We start from the raw sequence: 25,368 nt of genomic DNA, 5'->3' as shown, positions 1-25,368 counted from the left end.
TAAATAATTAATTTCTTTCCAAACATAACCTCTAAATGTACACCACAATGCCCTATAGAATATTACTCACCATTACGAGTTAATATTGTCGCTGTGAAAGCAATACTAAAATATATACATACTTAAAACAAAAAAACAAAAACAAATCGCTGCAAACGAAAAGACTTCAATAAAATATTGCCATAATGTTTACATCAATTTTTATACCAGAAAAAAAATTAAAAAGTATTTTGAAAATCTAACAAGTATTTACACTTATTGAGAATTCAGAAAATAAAGTACGTTTATCATAATGTATAATATGATCACAATAACAATGTCACACTTAGAGATACATATTAAAGCAACCACTCAGGCCCACTATATTGGTGCTGGTCGTCGTTCTTACGCAACTTATCGAATTAATAAGTAAAATAAATACATTTACTAAACTTTTAACAACAACCGCATACATACACACTAATAAACAAGCAATGATGGATGTCAGCAACAATTTAAGACATACACCAGTAATGACATTGATCGCGCATAAGCTGATGACAATTGCAAAAAAACACCAGTAGTTTTAGTATAACAACAATAAATACGCAACATTTACAACCGCGCCCCTCCGCCCCAATCGACTCAATAACACGGAAACTAATGAATAATAATCGTAAAATTAAGTAAGCAAAACTTTAATTAAAATTTGCGGCCATTGCAGATAATTAATTTTGCTCACAAAATGTTTTGCAACTATTTTTGATATTATGGCAAAATTTGTAGCATAATAATTTTAACATTCATATTCTAATACAACGGGTATTTGAATATTTTTTTTATTCTTTAAACATAGATCTTTTTAGTATTCGTTTTTTTGTAACAACTATATATTACATACACAATTATTGCTTTAATATTTGCCATGATTCCAAAAAAATTTCAATAAAGTCATTTCCAAAAGTTAGTTTTGAAACAAAAGAGCAGATTCATCACATAAAAAATAATAAAAGTAAACACAATATTTATTAAGCATATTAATAATAACAATATTTTATAATATCAATATTAATTTTTGAGTATTAAGTAATAATAAAATAAATATATTTATATATCCTAAAACAAACATCTTTAATTGAGAAAAAAATTAAAAATGCCGATAATTAATTAATATTAAATATTTTGGTTCAGAAAAAAATTATAAATAAAACAAAAAATAGAATTTGAGTCGACTAATTTGCGGCTGAATGCGCCGAATCCTTCGTGCAATGTCTACAGGCTATTGTGGATACATAGCTGATTATGGAAAAGCTGGCATGCTGGTCACCCTGTATATTCTTGTGTTCGCCAAGTAACGGTTGGCGCATAAATTATTGTTTTTTTTTTTTATTAAAAAGTGTTATGGGAAATGTTTTATATTAACTGTTCGTGTCATGTGTTTTTATGTGTCATAGGAAACGTTAAATTTCGAATAATTATTTCACCTTGTCGAAGCCAGTTTGATAGAAATATTTTACATACATATATTATTAGTTTGACATTGTGATACATGCGAAATATACCGCGAGTGTGCTGATAAACAGACAACCTGCTACAGACTAAAAAATCGGCCTGACCTGCTGTGGGGATTCCCGGATACACAAGTAAACTACATATTTAAAATTACTACATTATATATATTTGTATTAAACTTTTGCACATTTACATACATCATTAACATCTAAATGATTTATTTTTTGTGTTCGTTCATTTCAAACACATTTCCAATAATACGTATTCTAAAAAAGATTCATTTTATATAATTTTGTAACTCTGGCTTAAATGCTAAAATAGATTTCGTTTGCACAAATATGCGGCGTAATAAGTTTCAAACATAAACTGCGGTTATTAATCACAGAATCGAATTAATTTCATTTAAACCTTTATTACTGCCGGTCATATGTATTCCCTTTGTTGACTTTATAAACTTAGTACTAAAATCTATTTGGCCTTTTTTTATATTCACTATTTACACTTGCATAATCTAAATTAATATATAATATATGCATAACTATAATTTATGACGAATTTTATACATTATGAATGTATAATTACTAAAATTATTAAAGATTAACGTAAATTAAAAGACTGATGTGCAAGTCTCAAATGTGATCTCTACCATTGTATTGTGCCGCTATATGTCCTTTCGTGGCGAAAGAAATGTTAAAAGTGGGTGCAGCTTGTGGATGGTAGATTAGCTCCGGTGGCTAGCAATTTGGACGATAGTTGCCGCCTAAAGTACGATCTGTTGCCACAATTGTGGCGCCGGCAACATTAACTTGCTGTTGTTGCTGCTGCTGCTGTTGTTGTGCCGCAGTAATGTGTGGTGTGGCGTTTATAAATATGTTTGCAGCACCAGCATTTGCATTATGAAGTTGCTGCTGCTGCGGCTGTTGTTGAACGTGGTGCTGTTGAGCTTGCACTTGGGCAGCGGTTACATTGTGCGAGGTAGTGACTGGGGCATTGGCGGTATTTAGCTGCAGGAGCTGCTGTGTGGCTTGCGGTTGCATTTGTAGACGCAATAAATTCAATTGATTTGCGTTGATAGCGATCTAAGAACAAACAGAGAGAGTAGAAAGAGTTAAGATGCAGCCATTCTGTGTGCGATATTCATTTAACTTACGGGCACATTGGTCAATTCCCCTGTTGGTGTTACCACCTGCTGCAGCAATTGTATTTGTGGTTGTTGTTGGTGCTGTTGATGTTGCGCCAAATTCTGTAAAATTGTCGCTTGCTGGTGCTGCGCAGGATTGGCAGGTGCAGGTGTGGCAGTGAATTGTCCATTTGGACCTGCTGTCAATATAAGCTGTTGTGGTTGCTAATGATCAAAAATAATAATGTTATTAAAAGTTTTTCAATGTTGTTCACCTTATTTAAAACTAAATGTTTTCACTTACATGAGTTGTTATAAAATACTGCGGTTGCGACGGCTGCTGTATGATCTGCAGTTGTGGCTGTGGCGCCGCATTTTGTCCATGTGCTGCATTTAGAGCCTCCGGTGTGGCAATAAAGTATTGCATCTGTTGTGGTTGTGTCGCGGATGGTTGCTGTATTATTTGTAATTGTTGGGGCGCATGCATAGTGGTATGCGCTTGCTGTGTCTGTTGTGGTTGAGCAGTCGCTGCGGCTAAGGTATCGGTATTGAGCGCGCCAAAAGTCAACACTTCACCTTCAGCTGTTTCCATCTTAACGGGTAAAGTCACGGTGCCTGCAGTCATGACAGCATTTGCTCCAGCTGTAGTTGTTGTATTACTTACAGTATTCACGTTAGTACTCTGTTGCTGCGTGTCCTTTTTCTGGCCGCTACTCGTACTGGGTTTTATGTCTTCACGTGGCACAATATCAATCAGAAAATCAAATTGATCGTAATTAGCTATAGCCTGTGCAATATCTGATCGTTGAAGTGTGCGTCGTTTGCTTTCTTCAGTGTGTATCCAGGCACGCATTGTCAGCTCTTGTATGAAGTACTCACATGCTTTGGCAAAAAGGAGTGGCGCTTCGGCAGCTATCATCCTTGCATTTTCATCTAATTTCATAATTTTTTTAATTCGTGCCAATGGCAATGCTTGATGTTTGGCATCTACTTGATGTATCGCTCGCACATCTGCCATAATATTCTGCCAGAAGTTGTCAATGGTGGGTGGGGGTTTGCGTACAACAGCCGTGCGCTGTGTCTTCGTTGTTTGCTTTTCTTTGGGATTGTTGGGGGCACTACTGCTGGTTACTACTACATCACCCGATATGCTATATGTTGCAGATGATATGATATGGGTGGTATTTATTTGATTGTTGCTACTACCATGCCGACCACCACTGGTAGTGGCAGGTACTGATACAGAGCCGCCACTACTACTCGGCGTGTTTGAGTAGGAGTGCGACATTATTTCAACTGATATTTAAACACTGCACAGTGCACTTTAACGAATTGGAATTATATTTTACACGTTATTAATGGCAAAAGCTCAAAAAATGTGAATAAAATAAGTTTTGGCGTCAAACTAGTCACTGTTGTGTTCCACTTTTTTATTGGTTTCACTACTTTGCTTCCTCTTCCTAATTTAGTAAATCACATCTAAATGTTCATCGAGACCCACGCAATCGATAAACAGAAATCGATAAACATAATTATTAAAATCTAAGAAACAAAGAGATTAGTTTGTAGAAATATTATAAAGAAATATTTTTTGCAAAAATAATGGAGTCTTTATTTTAAATCAACAATAAAGTACAATGTACTGTAATAATTCAGGGTATTATATTTTACATGACATTTACATATATGTGTTTAATTTGCTTCATTGTGAATGCGTTATACCTGTTATCAATGGAAATGACAATTCCACATCAGCCGGCTTTGTTTCTTTTAATTAGTTGGCAAAGTAGAAACAACCCAAATTTTTTCTAATCAGCGGTTCCAATAATGGAGTGCCACTTCTGGAAGATTTTCGCCCTATCTAGCGCAGTTAAAATATTGCTAATTCCTTCGCCGTAAGTCAAAGTCAAAACGCAATCAATATAAAATGTAATATAACAACGGTATCTTAGTCACTCTACAGATTTTGAAGTACACAGGAATTGGTTGGCTGTAACGCATTCATTACCCATAGGTAAATGGTATTATGAAAACACTAGCAATTGGACGCTTGACTATCCACCTTTCTTTGCCTATTTTGAATGGCTGCTATCTTATGCCGCATCCTTCGTAGATCCGCAAATGGTAGTAGTAACAAACCTCAACTATGCTTCTACGGCTACAATTTATTTCCAACGTTGCTCAGTGATAATTGTGGATCTAGTGTTTGCTGTTGGTGTACGACAATCTCTACGGGCATTGAAAATAACGCAATCATCGCCGCAATCATTTGCTGCTGCAATGTTACTTTTGTTTAACGTAGGATTGTTATTTGTGGATCATATGCATTTCCAATATAATGGTTTCTTATTTGGTATACTATTGCTGAGTATAAGTTTTCTGTTGGAGGAACGTTATCTGCTCTCGGCATTCACATTTGCTGCTTTACTCATGTTTAAGCATATTTTTCTCTATATGGCACCAGCTTTTGCAGTTTATCTGCTTAAGTTTTATTGCCTGGATTCGAAGTGCGTTAGGAATGCAATAATTTGTATAACAAAATTGGCAGTTGTCGGTTTAATCCCTATTGTAGCTGCTTTCGGACCATTCTACAATCAGATGGATCAGGTGCGAATTTATATTTATCAAGAAGTAAAACAAAATTATAGCATAGAACTTTTCAGGTTTTTAGTCGCCTATTTCCTTTCAAACGCGGCTTAACACACGCTTATTGGGCACCAAATTTCTGGGCCATATATAATACTGTCGACAAAATTGCAGCCAAATTGTTACGCATTCCAAGTTCTAAAGGTCCCTCAACCACTTCTGGGCTTGTGCAAGAGTTTGAACCACAGTTTTTGCCTAACATAACGCCGCGCACCACATTTCTGCTGACGTTGCTTTTTATGTTACCAATATTGGTAAAACTCTTTGCCTATACGTCAAAAAGGTAGTATATAATTTGCTTTCTCAATTCCCATTGCGAAATGCCGCTTCAACAAAATCCACTTCTTTTAACAGCGAATCAAAAGCTACATTTCTGCGTGCCGTTGTTATCTGCTCTTGCTCTTCGTTCATGTTTGGCTGGCACGTACATGAGAAGGCAATATTAATGTGCCTTTTACCACTGTGGTAAGCAACGTTTTGCATTTACACTTTCATTTCTACAATTTTTCACCTTTACAGCTTGCTGTCTGTACTCCAACCAATGGATGCCACACACGCATACTGGTTAAGCATTTTTGGTTACTTCTCACTATTTCCATTACTTCACCAATCGTGCGTGTTGCTGCTGCGTTACGCGCTCTATTTAGCCTATGTGGCATTCATGTACGGACAATTGGCCAAACTGTATCCCAACGAGCGCCAAACGAAACTGTATGCGTTAGAAAAATTTTACACAGTTGGTTGTGTATTGATTCCCATATACGAACACTTCATAAGTCCATTTTTGCATTTAGACAAAACATTGCCATTTTTACCGCTACTACTGACATCACTTTACTGTGGTCTAGCTGTTACATACTTTTTCATTCGTTATTATTTACATGCACTCGCTATAAGTCCCAGTGCATCATTTACAATTAAAACTAATTTTAAGCCCAATACAACAACTACAAAAACAGTTAAAGCTAAGGATAAGTCAAAATCAAAGTTGTTCAAGTCAAAGCTGAAGGCGCAATAAACGTAACTGTCGTATTGTAATTGCGTAGTGGCTTCCTTGTTGTTGTAACACAATGCAACCAAGCGTTTGAAGCGCGTCTGGGATAACCACGCATCGGTCTAATGTTGGCATTGTCGTAAAGCCAATAAAGATTATTTTTGAAGAAATAAGTTTTGCCATTGTTTAACGTTGCTGCTGCATCAATATGTTCTGGGATGCCGGGCCAACGGCGCATAGGCTTTGGATAGCCTACATCCAGCGTTTGCAGACGATCGTTGTAACGCCAAAATTTTTCGCCGGCAAATATATACGTTAGATTATTTTTTGCTGCAGAAAATATAAAAAAAAATAAATTTTTACACTGTTGCTGTACCGTCACATATTCGCAAAAACTTACGCCACAACATAACGGCATCGATATGTGTCGCATAACCTATTAAATTTTCGATTGGAAGCGGGCTATTTTCGATGAGTATGGGACGCTTGCCGTGTGCATAGCTGAATACCCAATATTTGTCGCCTAAAAGAGAGAAGTGATAGAGAAAAGGTAAGCAGCATTTTCATTTCGCGGTAAATAATAATAAACTACAGTTATAAATAAATACGTTAGAAATACCTGTAAAAAATACGCCGGCGCAATCGTAGCGCTCATAAGCGGCGTCAATACGCTTGACATCTGCCGGTAGAAATGGAAACATTTCGTAAATGCTCAGCGGATAGCTGCGGAGAGGAAAAGTTTTAAATATAATGTTATATGTTTGCATTTTCATTGCTTGAAATACCCGTTCATAACGGTATAACGTGGCGTTAACTTGTAGACATATTCATTCTTGAAAACGTGTACCGTTCCATTTAGCACGCTCACGGCATCGAATTGGCCAAGACATATATTAGGTATCTTCGAAAGCTCTGGTTTTGGCCATAATGTAGGCAGCGTTGGGATTGGCGGTGGTATATCTGTATTGCTAGTTGAAAGTTCTGTTAGTTTTGTCGTGTTGGAAGCGAAGCGACTCTGCAAAAAACCGAAAAAAAATACAAAAACTTAGTTGACTTTGATTTTCTGCATTATTTGAGATAAAATGTTAGGTTGAACTTCGGAAAGTGTAATTTTAACTCTTCATCGGTTTAAATTTTAAGCACTACAGTGTAGCGCAGACGAGGAAGCTCTACACCTGTCATAATACTGCACTTCAGACTACGACAGGATGCCTCTTGACGTCTCTTAACAAACACCTGCACCTGACGTCTCTTAACAAACACCTGCACAGTGCTCCCTGTTAAAGAGCATCCTATTCAGACAGTTCCTATTCCCAGTCACCTATTAACCAACTTTCAATATGTTCTGCGTCCACCTCTTTGCATGCTCCACAAAACCCACTCATCTGACACCGTCTCCCTTTGGTCCGACCTCGTCAAAACAGCACGTTTCTTGAACTTTCCGTTTTATGACGTCGACGACAACTTACGGGGACTATCCGCTAAAATAACAAAAACAACAGGGTCTGCCTTTTGCTATTCGAACAATCTACTATTGTCTAATGCTTTCATAGAAATCTCATTTCCCCGATTTCGCCCCGGTGAATGGTATTTAATGATATTGTAGCAGGATTATTTAGATTCACCCTGACATAAAAATGTATGTCCTGCGTGCAGTGAGTGTGTGTTGTTGTTAAAGAAGGAAAAAGCATTTCTGAATTAATTTAGAGAAATACTGCCGGTTTGACAGTCGTTGTTCGAATTTTGATATGTTCCGATTACGTAAAGCCGACGGACAAAAAATGGGTTTAGATAAGCGCTAAAACAGCAACACTCTGTTGTTGTTGTTTTTGAGTCCGTGTACATTGCAGTTAAGTCTTTGTTGAACTCATATATTCGTCGACTTTCTTCATTAATTTTAAACTAAACTCATGATTCTCAGGATCAACTCCTACTTATTCCAATTTCATATTATCTCCAACAGAGGTGAAGCATTTCTTCGTAGGTCCTGAGTTAACCGTTTGGCTTCTTAAGCTTACAATGTAGAATACGACAAGTAGCCCCAATTTGTTTCTTGGAAGATTGATTACATTTTTTTTCATTCTTATCTCTGCCGACACTTTCCTCTTTTCGAGACAGCTCTTTTATGGTATGAGGATCAACCCTAATATAGGATTCCGATTCTACCATTCTGGTGGACGCTGTAGAGCGGATAAGCGCATTCCCAGCGATACCCTTGTGATCGGGCACACAGATAAGTGCACTTGCTTACGATCTGACAGGCTATTCAGCCGTTCTTTGCACTCCAGCAGCAGGAGTGATTTAATTTTATAAGAAGAGATCGTATAAGAAGAGATTTAAGTGCTGTTGATTATCGCTGAGTATGGCGATACTTTCGTTGCGATAGTTGATTTGAAGGTTTATCTCAATTCCCTGTAGCGCTTGATTGTCCCATCCCTTAGCAATAGGTGGTGGAATAATTCTATTCAGCCTTATTGGTGACTTTAAATTTCCTCGTGAAGTTTACTATTTTGGTAGTGCGCTCAATTAAGAGCAGAGCCGGGACGAGATTACCTTCCCTATGTTAAAACCTTCTGCTGTCATTTGAAGCATCGTATATTTGTCTGCTTGATTGATTAGTAGGTGAAGCGGTGTAAGTTCTAGCAAGATTTCCATTTTGTAGCCTAAGAAATAATTGGTCTTACGATCATGGTGTACATCCGCCTTATAATCCTAGGTTTGCAACCCAAGGATTTCCCGGTAAGTCGATTGTACACCATGAGTGTCTTTGTAGCTTAAACAACAGTAAGAACCACCTGCTGTGCTACTAAAGAGTGGAAACCAGAGTGTGGCCCATATATTTGACCACTTACTTTGTGTTGTTTTACGGTCTCGTAATCGTCATGAAAAGACGGCAATGTGCTCTTAGTTGTCTGCTTCGATATCTTCTCTTTCTCCACAGGGAAAGTGGGTGTGGTTAACGTTATCTGTGGCTCTTCTGGTATCGTTACGATATTCTCATCATCCTCCAAAACTTTAGTTACTGAAATGCCAAGATCGCTTGAAAATACTTTCCTCTAAAACTTAAACTTTAAAAAATCGTTACGGTATATGGTGTACATAGCCAATGTGTCATCATAATCTAGTGTTGTACCCGCTCCAGGACCTTTATAGTATGGAAACATAATTGAATTGTAATGTGGAGAATGCGCCAGGCCCAAACTGTGACCGATTTCGTGTGCTGCAACTGCATAAAAGTCCACACCCGTTGCTAGATCGGTCGAATTCTCCTTCCAGTTTTCGTCCTCATCGAAGTGGACGTCACCACCCCAAGAACCCATTTCGTAGGGGTAGAAAGCATGCGCCAATATATTCCCAGGTCCATCGAAAGAGAAGCTGTGTAAAAAGTGAAATAATCATGAAATTTTATAAACTGCAATTCAAATTTTAGAATATTCTTTGTAGCACTTGTCTCCGTGATATCGTGTGCCGAAGTATAGAATTATATCGGCATCGGTGTCATTGACGCGCACGAAATGTAGACCACTATACCGTGCCCATAGCTCAAGAGCCCGTGCGATGTCGCGCTCGACTTGAGATTTTGGAATTTTCCGAGACCAATTGCTGATGCTAAGAAAGATATTGAAAACTTATTACTTATAATGGCAGTGTTGCTAGTTGTAATGGTATTTGTGTAACGTGTAGCGAAAGCAGTTGTACTTAACATCTAATCTAGCTTCGGACATTTACAATATTAATTACTTTCATAAAGTATCAATGGAGTTTATGTGAATAGACTCAGAAACTAACAAACCAGATCCAATAATCGTCTATTAGAGAATATTTGGTTTGACTGGACTGTACATCTATCTGTTAGGTGTTACATTTGGACGGTACTGAACGCTACCATTCCTCTGAGGCCCTGATAGGAGAATTTTCTTTATACCTACAGGAGCTACCGTTACATCTGTTAGAGAGCTACAAGATTTGTTACAATTCTTTAAAAATTTTCAAAATAGGCTGCCTCTGCATCGATTCAGCGCTGCCAGCGCGACGTTCAAACATTCAAGGTGTCACTAAAGGCGAAACCGGAATAGCGTTGAGAGCCCAGGTGCATCCTGCTTGGATCCTCTCTGTTGTCTCAAAATTCATCGGCCTTTTCAGATTGACCCTTCGCTTGAGCACGCAAAACGTGTCGTTGACGGTTTGTCCAGGAGGAACAAATTCCCACGAGTCACATTGTCAGTGTTTACCAAAGTCGCAGGTCTCTCAGCACGGTCTTCATCAGCGACCTCTTCCCGGCATTCCAAAAATGCTTGCTTGATCATATCAAACGTCTCTGTCGCAGATTTACCGAGTTCCACACAGAATTTAATCGCGTACCTCTGCTGCATTTTCGGCTTGCACCACTCACAGAAACACGTCGCGCGAAAATGTTTGTTCTGACTCTCTAAGTGCTCGGAGACAATAGACCTGTTGCTCGTTCGTCAGCTAGGAACTCTGACGTACAGTGCCGGTGGAAGAAAATCAGTCCTATTACCTTCTGGAAAAACCCTGTATAGACCTATGTCTATTTCGATTAGTTTGATGTGATTGAAACAACCGTTGGGTGATCAAAGCTATTATGCTCTGTAGCTATAATGTTGCAAGAGTATAAAAATAAATGACAAGCTCTATGCTATAGTGGCCCATTCTGAAAATATTCCTCGGGATAAATCTCAACAAATAAAAACGTTTTCCATACAAGGACTTGATTTTGATCGATCGGTTTGTATGTCAGCTATGTCGTATAGTGGTCCGATATCGGCGTTTTCGACAAATGAGCAGTTTCTTAGAGACAAAAAAGTATGAAAAATTCCCGCTCGAATATAAAATTCTCCGACATTTCCTTCTGCATGCCACAAATTTCGTTTAATATATCTTGTTCAGCGGAATTTGAAGTGATTTTCGAAAAGTTCTTACTGTCACTATTCTGAATAAGGATAGAAAAAAAAAGATGAAGACAGCCTCTGTCTTCCGAACGACGTTCTCTCCTACATATAACATTCCTGAAATCATAGCTCTGATTTTAGTTGGGATATAATCCAATGTGGTTTAGTAACACTTCACTATTTTGAATTGTACGCACCTCCTATATTGCTTTCTACGGTTACACAAATACCACTACCACAGATATTAGACATACTTACAAGTAGCGTATACGCCGTTTTTTCCAGGTACGCGCACCCACCACAAAACGTTTGCCTCGTACTCTAAAATCACTTCCTGCCCGTGACTCACTCCTTCTGTCCCTGATGTTTTGCACATATGCGCGCTGTGTGCTGCTTGTGAGATAATACGGAGTGCCTTCAATGTCAGGGACGCCACAGCGTGGCTTGTTGAAGAGCTTAAAAGTAAATAAAAACTAAAATTAACAGATTGTTGATGCGGGTTCAAGAGCTTTATGTGTCGTTAAGTTCAATGTGTTACACACGCTTATCATTATCAGCACTAATTGCATGTTTTATGTTTGCGTGAATGCTTATGAGGTCTTATTTTTAGACTACCTCCAATGTTTGATTGTCCAGCTCGCCCGTCTGGTTGAGCGCTCCATATTTTTGTACATTCTTTATGGCTTCGACAATCGCCGACTCATGATAAAGTGACTCCGAATCGCTTGGATTGGTTTCCAAGTAGCCAAAGCGCCGCATAAAGCGCAACTAAAATCAGAATAATTATAGTTGACAATATAATTTGTTTTGTTTTTGTTGTTGTTTTGTGCCTGTTTTGCATACAATTTCCGGTGGCGGCACTTCAATGTTCCGTTTTTCGCGCGCATCCGCTTCTTGAGTAATTTCTGCATTCTTCGTTGTTGTTGTTGTTGTTGCAGTTATTGAATCTTGTATATTTGGATTTGCTGGCGCTTGCCGCGTCTCCCACGCTAGCGCCAAGCAAATAATCAGACAAAGCCAAAGTGACGTCATAATATTGAAAATTATTAACACACTTCCTTTTACCGCCGCACGCACGCACAGTTCCGCTCGGGGAGAGCAGATTTTCGCAACTGATTTAATAGTGCGTCCATTCAATCGGTCGGAGGGGCTATTCATTTGTTGAACGCCATGGGCTTATCACCAAAGCGTGCGTATAAATACATGCATGTATGTATATTTATATGTATATATGTATATTATAATTATAATGTGATGGCGTTGGCCCAAGCTTGATATATTGAGGCGTGACTTAGCGGCGTAAGATAAGTGCTAGTGATGAGCGCTGTGTATTTATTTTTAATCGTTATAAATCGGACTTTGCTAATCGGAAGCTGCAGTGTACACAGTTCATAATTGAGTATAGATAGTATAAGATGTCAAATATTTTCCTCAAGGGAGAATTTAATTTTTTAAGATAAGTGGATTTTTATCCTTTTATTCATTAATTGCTGTTTGTATTATTTTCAATAAAATCTTTAAGCATAAATCCAGAGAATTTTGTACAATTTTTCCATCGTCCATTTTCTATTCATTGTTTACTGCAGAAATTTCAAACCTTTATCATTTGCCTTGACAACCTCGACACAACGAACATTTCTCCAAAGAACTGATTTCAAAATGAAATACCTTTTTCATAGATAGTTTTCCCATTACAACAATCACAGAAAATGGGAGCTTAATTTTATAACAACCAAAAAACTTATTAACTTACCCTGCACTGAAGTATTATAGCTTTACAAATGTATTTCTTATAACATAAAAGGTTATAGATAAAAGATTTCTATCTTGAACCGCTTACGCGTTTATAGCCCGGTTTTCAACAGCGCGCCAGTCGTTCTTCCTTCCTTCTTCTACCAGGTCATTCTCCACTTGGTGTTTTCAACGGAGTGGAAGTCTTCCTCTTTCTCTGCTTCCTCTTGCGGGTACTGCGTCGAATACTCTCAGAGCTGCAGTGTTTTACTCTATTCGGACGTTCTAGCAGGACGGGGATGATAAGATACTTGTAGAGTTTGGTCTTTTTTTCGTCAAAAGTCTGGAGAAAGCTGAACTAGCGGCGTGGGCGTTGAGTTCAATGATATCAATATCATCGGCGTACGCCAGCAGCCATACACACTTATAAAAGATTGTACCTGCTCGATTAAGTTCTGCGGCTAGAAGAATAATTTTCTCCAGCAGTTTGAAGAAGCCGCACGATAGGGAATCGACTTGCTTTAAACCTCGTTTGGTATCGAGCTTCTCAGAGAGGTCCTTCCCGAGCTTTTAGTGCTGCTCAACGTCAGTTTACACAGCCATATTAGTTTTGCGGGGATATCAAATTCTGACATCGCGTCATAAAGGCAGCTCCTTTTCGTGCTGTCGAAAGCAGCTTTGAAATCGTAGAAGGGGTGGTGTGTGTCGATTCTCCTTTCACTCTTTTCCAAGATTTGGCGCATGGTGAATATCTGGCTTTAATATTTGCTCGACAGAACCTTATATGCGATGTTGAAGAGGCTTATCCTACGGTAGTTGGCGCAGCTTGTGGGGTCTCCTTTTTTATGGATTGGGCAGAGCAAACTTAAATTCCAATCGTTGGGCATGCTTTCGTTCGATCATATTTTACAAAGAAGCTGATGCATCAGTTCTTCGCCGCCGAGTTTGAATAGCTCGGCCGGCAATCCATCGGCCCCCGCCGCTTTGTTGTTCTTCAGGCGGGTAATTGCTATTCGAACTTCTTCCTGGTGGGGCAATGAGACGTCTGCTACATCGTCATCGATTGGGGAATCGGGTGCGCCTTCTCCTGACGTTGTGCGTGCACTGCCATCCAGNCGGCCCCCGCCGCTTTGTTGTTCTTCAGGCGGGTAATTGCTATTCGAACTTCTTCCTGGTCGGGCAATGGAACGTCTGCTCCATCGTCATCGATTGGGGAATCGGCTCGACTTCTCCTGTCGTTATACATTCACTGCCACTCAGCAGGATGGAGAAGTGTTCCCTCCATAATTTTAGTATGCTCTGGGCATCGATTACTACATCGCCTGCTTGGGTTCTACAAAAGTATGCTACGGCCTTGAATCCTTTTGTTAGTCGGCGCATTTTTTCATAGAATTTTCGCGCATTACCCCTGTCGGCCAACTTGTCAAGCTCTTCATACTCACGCATTTCGGCCTCTCTCTTTTTTTGTCTGCAAATGCGTCGCGCTTTCCTCTTCAGCTCAAACTTAAATCAGGATATACAAATCTCTGATGCACAGAATCTGATTAAATCGGCTCTGATCGTCATCACGCTGATAATTTATACCTATTATATTTTATTGTGAATCTCTGAATCTATTTTCTGATTATCGGTTTTTGGTATGACGTCCCCATATCAGAATAATACATATCCCGCATAAATAGAATTTATCGAGTTAAGCAAAAATATACAATAAACAGAATATCCATACACTTTGAAGGAAGTGCAAGACTTACAAAGTTAAGCAGCAATGGTCTAAAGTCCTAAAGGTATAAAAATGTGGGTGTTGGAGCTGAATGAATTGAAACGGTAATGAAGGTATTTTCCTAGTATAATTTCTCGTTCTCATTGGCCAAAAACTGGAAAAATAATAAATTTTCGCAAGCTTCTCTTCTGGCAAATTTTTCACTAGTAAAATCATTCGCCATACACAAATCAAATGAAAAATCTTCGGCCTGACACTTATATGGCACTACTATAATTAAATCCATATGTTTTTTTTAGTTAGTCTTAATTTTCAAATTTGTGAGTTATATCATTTTGAGTAAATTAATGCAAAAGTCGGATGGCAAGGTTATGGCGTCTGTATTTTGGGATGCGCATTGAATATATTAATGACTATCTTGAAAAAGGAAGGACCATCAACAACGATATTACACAGCGTTATTGGACTGTTTGATGGACGAAGTCGCCGAATGCATAAAAACTTCCCAACCAAGCTCTCGCCCTTCTGAGTATTCAATACCGATATATGTGGTTTCCCATTGTCTGACTGTAAAATATAGCTATTTGCTGGTGTCTATCTTTGATGCGTTCTAAAGCAATACTGAGTCATGCAATCACAAAACTGTGTGAAAAGTTTTTTTAGTACGATCAGGGATGGTCCTTTCCGAGCCCGGAGTTTTCTTTGTAAAACTTTTTGGCGAGTTTTTTCTCCAACAAGCTTTGAGGGCCCACCTCCTACAATTTACTCGGGTCCTGATTTTCTATCTACTTCCCTGCTGCAGCACATTATGACAAATAAGAATAAACATTTTGTTCGTGGGCTTTTCGGGTCATCTCTTTTAATTTTTCGTCTTATTGCGACATACCCCCTTATTGTTACCACATTTCTTCACCTTCGATTTGAAAACAAAATATATACACTTTTTATTTGATGCAAACACAACAATTCATTATACATACATACATTTATACAATGCGTTTTTATACATACATACAGGTAACTATGAGTAGTTATCTATAATATTTTACAAGCATTTCGTTAAGATTTTATGTTATTTTTACAACAACTTTTTTCTAATCAATCGCACATAATATTTGTATATCTTATATAACAGCTGCCGTATATATGAAAATAACATGTTTTAACCAAATACACTATGCTCACTTTCATTATCCGGGTTGAACCTATTCATCCTGATGTTGCATATCTTAAGTCTCATTATTCCTTATTCATTAATCCACTTTGCCACGCGCTTTGGTTTCCTCCTCATCTCAGTAATGATTGCGACGCTTGTTCGAGGGACAATACTCGGCATATTCCTCCCAGGTGCAGCCGACCTTAGTGCAACACTCATTCGTAATTGAGGGTGCATCGGCGCGTCGTGTGCGCAACAGCGTGTTGACATAATCCATTTTCAGCCAGGTACGTGCGATGGCTAGAAAGTGTTAGGATTTCGTATATTTTATTCTACATAATATTTATGAATAGAATAATAGTGTTAAAAACAGTGGACCTCTACTCACGTTTGCTTCTTTTATGCATTGCTTCATTGTCCGTTCGTTTGCGATTGCGTCGTGTCAGACGATAAATATCCTTCTCACAGGCCCAGAACAGTTGACGTATCAATTTGTCGCGACAGCGTGAATGTGTCTCCTGATGCCAGACATTTTCCCAATCCGATTGTGATCTATAATAATCAGAAGAAAAAAATTAATTTGTTGCTATTTTTCTGAGAATTTTCAAATCGCCAGCGAATGCCTGTTGGGTTTTGTAAGAATTATTTTCGGAGGCTAATTTAAACGCTTATCGAAAAACGAAAATTTTTAATTTGATTTTCAGTTTTACAATCCAATATGCTACGGTATTTTTAACAACAAATTTACATCATCATTACATACAAGGTGCGTTCCAAAGTCAACAGGGCTTAAAAAAAAACAGAACAAATGGTTTTTTCGGCAAAATCAATTTATTTTATTCAAAATAGTCTCCTTCTGCTTCAATACAGCTTTTTGCTTGGTCCAAAAGCATGTCGAACGAGTGTTTTAGCTCGTTGGCCGGTATAGCCGCCAGTTTGTCGGTGCAAGCCTTTTGAATGGCCTCTATGTCTGCATAATGCTTTCCTTTCATGAGCAAATGCATTTTTCCGTCGAATACGGCTCACCAAACGCTGCAAAATGCAATAAATCCATGTTTAGTTATCGATAAAAATTTCAGATTCTAACGCACCAGTCAACAATAGATGGCGCCACCAGGTGGCGCTAGATTCAGATTGCTGTTTACTTTGGAATGCACCTTGTAGATTATTTCTTAAAAAATTGACAAAGTCTGTATTGGTTTCTACATTTTTTATTACTGAAATTCTGAAATTGGAAAATGTGAACAGAGACCGCATTCTTGATATTTGGTCTAATAAAAAGAGTTTTTGCCAAAGGTACTTTGTGTTATTTTTGTTCAGTATTGCTTGGCGTTTCATTTTATTTCATATTATGCCTGATCAACGTTTACAAATTGTTAACTTAATTACGATAATTCACATTATGTAAGGAATGTGTTTAGAGTCAACTTATGGTCAACATAATCGGCCTTCTAAGCATACTATTCGCAACACCATCACTCATCTTGAGATCCAACAGTTATGATTGGAAGATACTCGAATGGTGAGACCCATTTGTGGCTATACGTTTATGTAAATAAGTAAAATTGCCGCATTTGGGACAAAGGACAACCTGAAAAAATTCTAAAGCTGCCATTTCATCCAGAATCATCATCATTTTATTCAATCGGTCCATATTTTCTCAAAAATGATGTCGGTGAGAACGCATCGTCAAAGTGACCGTTATCGTGCCAGGATAAACGAATATTTGATGCCTGAAATAGAAGTTCGTGGCCTCGGCGACATTTGGTTTTAGCAAAACGGCGCCACTTCCCACACATCGCATGAATCAATGGATTTATTGAGAAAACACTTGGGGGATCAGATAATTTCACGCCAAAAAATGTTCTTTCAAATGACAATAAACATTACCAATTAAATTTGAAGTTCCGGTAATTCTGTTGTTAAAGATGAACCACGTTGTGGAAAGACAATATTGATAAAATATTGGCAACTGTTGAGTACGAACGTTATGTATGCCCAGCATCCATTACCTAGCTAAAGATGACACTAAAAACAAGTTGGGTACCATTTCAATAAGCCTGGATATCAAAGGAAGTTCGAGTTAACGCAAAAAACCTCATGGACCAAATTGCAATATGCAAACTGCTGTTGAATCGTATAAATATAGATCAATTTCTGAAGCGGTATTTTATTGCGTCATTAAGGACAACCTTAAGCAAAACCTGTTGTCGTCGAGTCGCGGTGAGCCGTCGCAAATGATTGCAAAGCCAGAATTGATAGGTAATCATCTACTAAGAGCTGCTATTTTACGACCTAATTCCTAATACGTTCTTGTTTTATCAACAATTGAGTCGTCTGATTGAAGAATTCGTCTAGAATTGGTCAGTTTTGTCAAAATGGAGAGGAATTGTGTTCCATTACGACAATACCAGTTTCTTATGCATTCCCCTTATAATTTATATTTCTGTATACCGAAGTATTTTGCTAGTGAAAAATTCATCTCAAGAGAAGTTTATGAGAATCGAGCAGTTTTTTGCCGTCCTTATTTCTTAAGAAGTCAGTAAAGTGGAAATTTTGTTAAAAAGATAGCCCTTAATAATTAAAAGCATGAAAACTCAAGCATTCTCTCGTGATACTAAAACTGTTGATCCCAGATCACTATTTTGTTAATAAACCGAGCAAGCAGTGCTTAAATAATATTCCACTGAGAAACCAATTTCAAAAATATAATATATTGATTTCCTTAAAAACCTTACCTTTCCCGAAATAAGAGCTCCAAACCCTCTTCGGTATGTATGGAGTCCACTTGCACGAAATACAGTAACAAAAAGCATAGAAACAAGCTGCTATTCACAATACCGGGGGTTGGTAACATTTCAAGGCGAAAATCGAGTGTTTTCCTGTTTACAATTAAACCGCAATGTTAATGGAAACCAAAATTCACTGATCAAGAAGCACACTTGAGCACAATACAAAATACAATTCACTACGCGGACACAAGCTGCTCCAAACGGTGTGGAACTGCACAACTCGACGAGTCGACGGCAAGGCGTTAACTGATTTCCAAACAGCCAGTGCGATAGCGTTTTGAATTCTAACCTGCAACCCATACTTCGAGCGGTTAAGCTAAATGCGCAGGTTGTCTGAGATTTAAAACGCCTGCAACTCGGTGCATGGGTGTGCGGCGGTGTGTGGTGATGGCGGCGCTGCTATGCTGCTAGGACCATATGATATTTGAAATTACGACTTCAGAAGACACCTAGTTATCATAGCTGTTGTTATACTTGTTGTTGTTGTTGTTGTTGCGCGCATGTTAATTTTGGCTTCGTTTATTTAATTTTATAGCTCTTTGTATTTGAGCCAAGGCTTTCAACACACACACGCACACATAACTATACATCTATACATATATATGTACTTATAAGCATATGGCTTTGTGGCTTTCAACCGATCTAATGAAGACATATCTAACGCTCACACAAATACAATCCGTTGTATCTGTTTAATTCAGTTGTTGTTGTTGTATTACGGTGTAAATTAGGCACTGATAGGGTTGTGCTTGGACGCTCGCACTATCGCATGTTCATATTCACCTGTGTATGGATGTGTGTGTGTGTGCTCACGCCGTCGTCCATATGGAAAAGCGCAAGCAATGAATTCATTTGTTTTCCTCACGCGCAAATATATGCGAACGCGAACAAATTTGCTCACACACCTACACACACACACACACGTGTGCACTAGCATCTAAATATACTCAACTTATTTGTGGACAAAAACCTGTTGCTTATATTTGCACCATTTCATTGTTTTCTAATAAACACCGTAAAAATCTGACAGCACAAGCGTGTAAGCGTTCTTCATTAACTCCAGGCGTCAGCGGTGTAAATTATTGCATCCATTGCAGCCCTACAGGAACAATTTACGATTGTTCTCCTCAATAATTGATTTAGTGTTTGAGGTTGCTTTGATAAACCCTGGGGAATTCTCGAAATTGATTTGGTATCCCATTAACTCGGCAGTAATGGTCCGATTTTATTCTAATCCTTAGGCATAATAGTTTTGTTTTTCTGCTGGTTTCAGAAAATCTATTGGAATCTCAGCTTCTTGTAACATATGCAAGACATTTCACCTAAGATATTCGACAATTGAAAGAATGTTCGTAGAAGCAGGGAGGCAGTAGACATGGCGGCTGAATATATACTGAGTTCCAGGCTGAAAAGAGTTTCGGAAAATGAAATAACTGTTGAGATAAGTGTATAACGTCTGTCTACCGAATCAGTATAGGAAATACGGCTATCAGTTAAAATTATATAATCAAACTTCTGAAAGAGTTGACAAATGATTCAGGGCGTGTGGGAACGCAGTAAAGACATGCAGGATCGCCAATATCATTTGTAAGAGTCACGAAGAAAAAAACGCATGCTTTTTACTTACTCTAAAGGACTGCATTCACTATAGATGCAAGTAATGACGATAGATGCTGAAAGGTAGTTAACGCTAGATCACCTAATATGCTTCGTCTTAAATATCTAGAAGCTTCGCAGTTCAGGAGACTAAACGAATTAGTAAAATTAGTTATCAAATCGCTCTTATAGTTCGCAAAAACCGTTGACGTCCTTTATGACGAATACTTTATCTCAACTTAGTTGAACCTCCATCTGACATTACAAAGAACCCGTGGGTCTATAGATGGCGTGACAACCAGTCAGTATAACCTAACTTCTCAACTGTTGCTGCAAAAAATCTTTTCTGTCAAGCTACTACACTTTAGTCCCTATGAAGGTCTTACACGGGTTTCCTGGTGTAAAAAACAGATATGGTATAATAAAAGAAATATTTTATTAGAATTTGTTATTGCTACAAACACTATACACAAAATATTTTAAACTCTGCCATTGCGACACCATTTCTGGAGACCTCTCGGAAAAAGGATGCGCCCCAATTGGCAGGATAACTCCTTACAGGAGCATCTAAAGTGTTTTAGTTAAACATACAACTTAGACGAAGAAAAAAAGTGAAAATTGGATATTTGGTAGACATTTTTGGGAAAAAAATGAAAATTTGAGTTAAAATTTCGCGAAAAATTTTTTTAAATACTTATAATCAAAAAAAAATCCTTTTTCCAAGTCTTTAAGAATTGTATTCCAAAGACCTGTGTAAAATTTCACGAACATCGGTTCAGAAGATCGCGAGATTTTATACATTCTGTTTAAACTTAACTGTTTACTTTGAAGAGACTGGATATTTTTGATAGATAGCCGATCAATTTAGAGATCTGAAATTAGTTCTCATCGAGCTGAAGTAAAGTTTGCATTTCCGTGGCTTCGGCGCCGATGCTGATTGATTGGCTGTTTTCATGAAATTTGTTTGAACTTGCTTTGCTTAAAAACAATAAAATTGATTTTTGTTTACTTTCGATTTTTAGTATATGCAAATATCGTGATCGAGGGCCTGAGATGAAGTAAGATAATATTTAACTTCGTCAAACCAAAAAAACTAATTAATCAGCAGATCTGTCGATAATCGTCTCACCAAAGTATTTACGTCTTAATTCTATTCTTCCATTAAGATGGATACTTTGTATTTCTGAATGTAATATGACTTTTAAAATCTTAACATTAGTGTTTATTTGTAGCTGATATTTAGTGGTACTCCTCATAAGGAGCCTCACAGTTCAGGTGATGCCGGGGTATCTTATACATTCGGTAAAGCCCTCATGCTGTAATTCTGATTTTTTGATTCCGTTTCGATAATTTTAATGTCAAAAATGCACCATTCGCTGGAGGGACATTTATCGAAAATATCGATAAAATAAAAAATAATGGAAATCGTCGAGTTCGATCATGAAAGCTCTGCTTCCATTGCCCAGAAGTCAAAAATTCCAAAGAAAACTGTTTGGAATCCTCTCAAAAACGTTGGGTACTACAGAAAAAGAAGAGAAAACCTCATTAACCGATTTTGCAATTGTCTGTATTTGAAACGTAATAATAACGATCCTATTCTGAAGCAGTTGGTTACAGGCTTAAGTAGATTACTTACGACAACATCAATTGAAAACTGTCGTGGTCCGATTACAATGGCCAAGCCATAATTGTTGGTGATGGGTTTGCTATGTGTTTGGCGTAATCGGCAGGATATCATTTACTATCAGCTAGTTCCCCACAGCTAAATTTTTAATTCAAAGCTGTGCCGTCAACAATTGGACCGATTGCGGGTAGTTATCGCCCAGAAGTGGCTAGCTTTGGTAATAGGAGAGGATTTATGTTCCATCAGAACAAAGTCAGCCCACACATATCGATGGTTGGAGTTTTGTCGGAAGATTCTTATGCGTCCAAAATATAATTCGGACCAGAAATCAAGTAATTTCTACCAATTCTTGGCTATGGCGATTTCATTGTGAATAATTCGCCTCAAGGGAAACTTGTGAAAATCGACTGTTACGGTGCTCCACAAATAAGGACGAGGAAAGTCAAACGAGTGTTTTAGCTTGTTGGCCTTTATGACCGCCAGTATGCCGGTGCAAGCCTTTTGTATGGTCTGCATAACGCTTTCCTTTCATGGGCAAATGCTTTTTTTTCGAAAAGGAAGAAGTCGCACGGTGCCATATTAGGTGAAGAATGCGATAAATCGATGTTTTCATTCCATTCAATGAATTTCAGTGATGATTTCGGCAGATTTTTGATGAATTCTCGCACAGTTTCGATGGAATTTCCGGTGATCACGGATTTTGATTGGCCCACAAGTTGATCGTCATTTATGAAATTCTCACAAAAAGTGATTTGGAACACACCGTGTATATTTTTCTATCAAAATAATGAAATCGTGTCGTTCGAAAATCTGGGTCTCGAGAAAAATATATGGAGAAATCTCTAAAGTTGTCAAAAAAATGGTTCTCTTTTAGCAAGGAATTCGTAAAACATATTTCATTTTCATAATTGAAGTATTCACCACAGGGAATATACAGTCACTAACACGCACACTTAAATTATGTCGACTCTCCGCATTGAACGACGTCAGCAACAAGTTGCAAGCTTATTAGCCACCAGCTTATATCCACATACCTGTATATACTTACCGCCGAAGCTCTGTTTGCTTTTGCATTAACCTGTTTATAAATTCGCATAAATTGTACAATATTGCACAGTTTCATTGTATTCTTGCCACACTCCCACATCTGCAGCGTCGCTTGTTTATTGTTTAGTTTAACAAAATGTATAGCAAATATGCTGAAAAAATCTACAAAATAAAATATGTAGCAACATTTATACTCATGCGTTCGCACTCGAAACACTCTAACGCGCCCTGAAATGCACACACGCACACACACGGGTTCAATGGGCCAATTTGTGCCACACAATGACGCACTTGATACTGCCATCGCTTATCCGCTCCAGCAGCTGAGCATCGGCTGCAGCCTCACAGCAGCTGAGCGCCATTTCAACTGCGCAGCAAAGGCACTTTAGTGAGGTTATATTTTCGTTCTTGCTGTTTACGCTTTTTTTTTTTTGCAAATGTTTGTCTATGCCGTTAAATGTCGAACTTGTTGAACGGGGCACACTCGTGCAAATTGTTGCCGAAGCAGCGGGAGCACACCTAAAGTGCCTTTTGTAACGCATATTGACATTTAACCTATTTGAATTTTGAATAATGGCTTTTTGAAATGCTTGTAAAAAGGATAAAATGCACTTCAGACAAATTGAAGAGTTATTGTAAATTTAAAATACTGATAAACAAACCCCTTCGCTTTTGTAGAATTAATTATTCAAAAATTTAGTGTATATTTGTTTAAACGATTTTCAACAATTTTGAAAAACGTGCATGCATGAATGCTTTTCTATATTCATACATATGTATATATGTCAGTGTAGCTGTATACGAGTATGTATGAGTAAATGCGAAAATAAAAGCTTGCTGCACAAATTGTAACGAAAGTTCACGAATTTCGTCTGAATTTGTAATCTGTTCGTGGTAAAATCGTTTTTCGGTCTTGTTACGAATTTGAATTGCGGCAAGTTCTAAAAATAATTGTAACAAACCCGTACAAAAAGTTGATAGTGGGAATCTATTAGAGGCGATCAAACATTGTTTCGCAAAGCAGTAAATGTTTTGCTTGGAAATGTTAAAATTTTAATACTGGTTTCGCAAATATGGAACTCAACATCTTTTTTTTAGTAACGAAGTGTTTCTTCTAGGTATTTAAGCGTCGTGTAATGGTTAAGGGCCACATCTAGTGCGTAATTTGGAATATTTTTTGCATATTTCACCACAGACAACGCTTACGCGGTTATAGCCGTGTTTACAACAGCACCTGTGGCGCCTCATTTGCCAATGCGCAAAGCACCATAAATCTTCCGCTCAACCTTTCTCTCGAAAACTCGTAACATCTACTCATCAGACGTTGTCATTGTCCATGCCTTTGCACCATATAGCAGGACATGGATGATGAGTGACTTGTAGAGTTTGGTCTTTGTTCGTCGAGAGTGGACTTTACTTCTTAATTGTCTACTGCGTCCGAAGTAGCGCCTCTTGGCAACAGTTATTCTGCGTTTGATTTCGCGGCTGACGTTGTTGTTGCTGTTAATAATGGTTCCAAGATAGATGAAATTATATACGACACTGAAGTTATTACTATCAACAATGACGTGGGAACCAAGTCGCGTGTGCGACAACTGTTTGTTTGATGATAGGAGATATTTCGTTTTGCCCTCGTTCTCTACAAAAGCCATTAGCTTCGCTTTCTTATCCAGTTTGAAGAAAGTAAAACTAACGGCGCGGTAATTGACGGATTGATAAAAATCCCCTCCATTTTTCGTGAAATTTTCGAGCATTACCCGCATCGTCCACCTTGTCAAGCTCTTCGTACTCACGTATTTCGGCCTCTCTCTTTTTTTGTCAGCATATGCTTCTCGCTTCCCTCTTCAGCTTCCTGTATCTATTCCATTTCACACGTATTGAGGTCAATACAATATATTCTAGACGAATTAGAGCATACGCCTAAAGGTATACTTCTAAGAATTGCAGCAAGGGAACATTAAAAACAAAGCATCTAAGTTTATCTACTTACAAAAGGTTTTTGGCACAAACCGCTCTAAATAAAACAATTCCACTTTTTTGTTTTGCAAAATATTTTTATTTATTAATTATTTTGAAAGAAAATTTCAACACTTTTATATATATTTATTAATACCATTGCAACCTAAGCTTAAGTTCCAATTTATGCTTATAATTCACACGTCTCCTACACAAATACATACATACATTATATATGTAAATACCATTTTGTATGTATGCAAAATTTATAAGTGAAGGAAATTATTTTTATTACAATTGCAAAATATTTTAAATATATATTAAACAATTTCGTATATTTACAAAATACTTAAGCTACATAATAATTAACTTCATATACAAATGTGTGCGTGAATATATGGATGAATGTGTGAAACAAAAATTATAAAAATTTGTAAAATTCCTTAATACTGCTAGTTGTAAACTTTTATTTCAGAGAAATTTTTAATAAACAGTTTTAAATAGAAATATGTACATATTATTTACTAACTGTATAATTTTATATATACAATTTGCAGTTTTTTGTTTACAAAATAATATTGT

General features: G+C 37.7%; 4 protein-coding genes across 6 annotated transcripts in view; 1 reads left to right on the top strand and 3 right to left on the bottom strand.

Moving 5' to 3' along the window:
- Positions 1-1,151: 1,151 nt before the first annotated feature.
- On the bottom strand, positions 1,152-4,045 carry LOC108965115 (nuclear transcription factor Y subunit gamma). Its single transcript, XM_018927320.1, has 3 exons — positions 2,916-4,045; positions 2,642-2,836; positions 1,152-2,570 (listed from the first exon to the last, which is right to left on the bottom strand). Exons 1-3 carry the CDS (start codon positions 3,897-3,899, stop codon positions 2,226-2,228), a joined length of 1,524 nt encoding a protein of 507 aa, XP_018782865.1. The 5' UTR covers positions 3,900-4,045; the 3' UTR covers positions 1,152-2,225.
- Positions 4,046-4,355: 310 nt separating this feature from the next.
- On the top strand, positions 4,356-6,295 carry LOC108965139 (probable dolichyl pyrophosphate Glc1Man9GlcNAc2 alpha-1,3-glucosyltransferase). Of its 2 annotated transcripts, none has more exons than XM_018927357.1 (5): positions 4,356-4,506; positions 4,564-5,218; positions 5,275-5,540; positions 5,612-5,722; positions 5,777-6,295. In XM_018927357.1, exons 1-5 carry the CDS (start codon positions 4,439-4,441, stop codon positions 6,273-6,275), a joined length of 1,599 nt encoding a protein of 532 aa, XP_018782902.1. In that variant the 5' UTR covers positions 4,356-4,438; the 3' UTR covers positions 6,276-6,295. The 2 variants fall into 2 exon arrangements, with proteins under 2 accessions (XP_018782902.1, XP_018782903.1); XM_018927358.1 differs by having other exon boundaries at positions 4,420-4,506; positions 4,575-5,218.
- On the bottom strand, positions 6,066-12,259 carry LOC108965138 (matrix metalloproteinase-14-like). Its single transcript, XM_018927356.1, has 10 exons — positions 12,005-12,259; positions 11,777-11,929; positions 11,420-11,616; positions 9,699-9,860; positions 9,337-9,626; positions 9,104-9,273; positions 7,037-7,266; positions 6,871-6,974; positions 6,652-6,774; positions 6,066-6,581 (listed from the first exon to the last, which is right to left on the bottom strand). The coding sequence occupies exons 1-10, from the start codon at positions 12,191-12,193 to the stop codon at positions 6,250-6,252; spliced, it is 1,950 nt and encodes a 649-aa protein (XP_018782901.1). The 5' UTR covers positions 12,194-12,259; the 3' UTR covers positions 6,066-6,249.
- Positions 12,260-15,744: 3,485 nt separating this feature from the next.
- LOC108965114 (probable insulin-like peptide 7) overlaps positions 15,745-25,368 on the bottom strand; it is a 17,970-nt gene continuing 8,346 nt past the window's right edge. Inside the window, exons 1-3 of one of the 2 annotated variants that reach the window (XM_018927318.1) lie at positions 18,510-18,628; positions 16,160-16,323; positions 15,745-16,071 (exon numbers count right to left, since the gene is read on the bottom strand). In XM_018927318.1, coding sequence (XP_018782863.1) covers positions 15,908-16,071; positions 16,160-16,323; positions 18,510-18,628 — 447 coding nt within the window. In that variant the 3' untranslated portion in view covers positions 15,745-15,907. Of the gene's footprint in view, positions 16,072-16,159; positions 16,324-18,509; positions 18,629-25,368 lie in introns of those variants that run through there. The other variant, XM_018927319.1, reaches the window with a different exon arrangement.

This window comes from Bactrocera latifrons, unplaced genomic scaffold (assembly GCF_001853355.1).
Source record: "Bactrocera latifrons isolate USDA-ARS-PBARC rearing strain unplaced genomic scaffold, ASM185335v1 scaffold_134, whole genome shotgun sequence".
NCBI classification, from domain to species: Eukaryota; Metazoa; Arthropoda; class Insecta; order Diptera; family Tephritidae; genus Bactrocera; species Bactrocera latifrons.
This window is presented reverse-complemented; position numbering and strand designations above follow the sequence as displayed.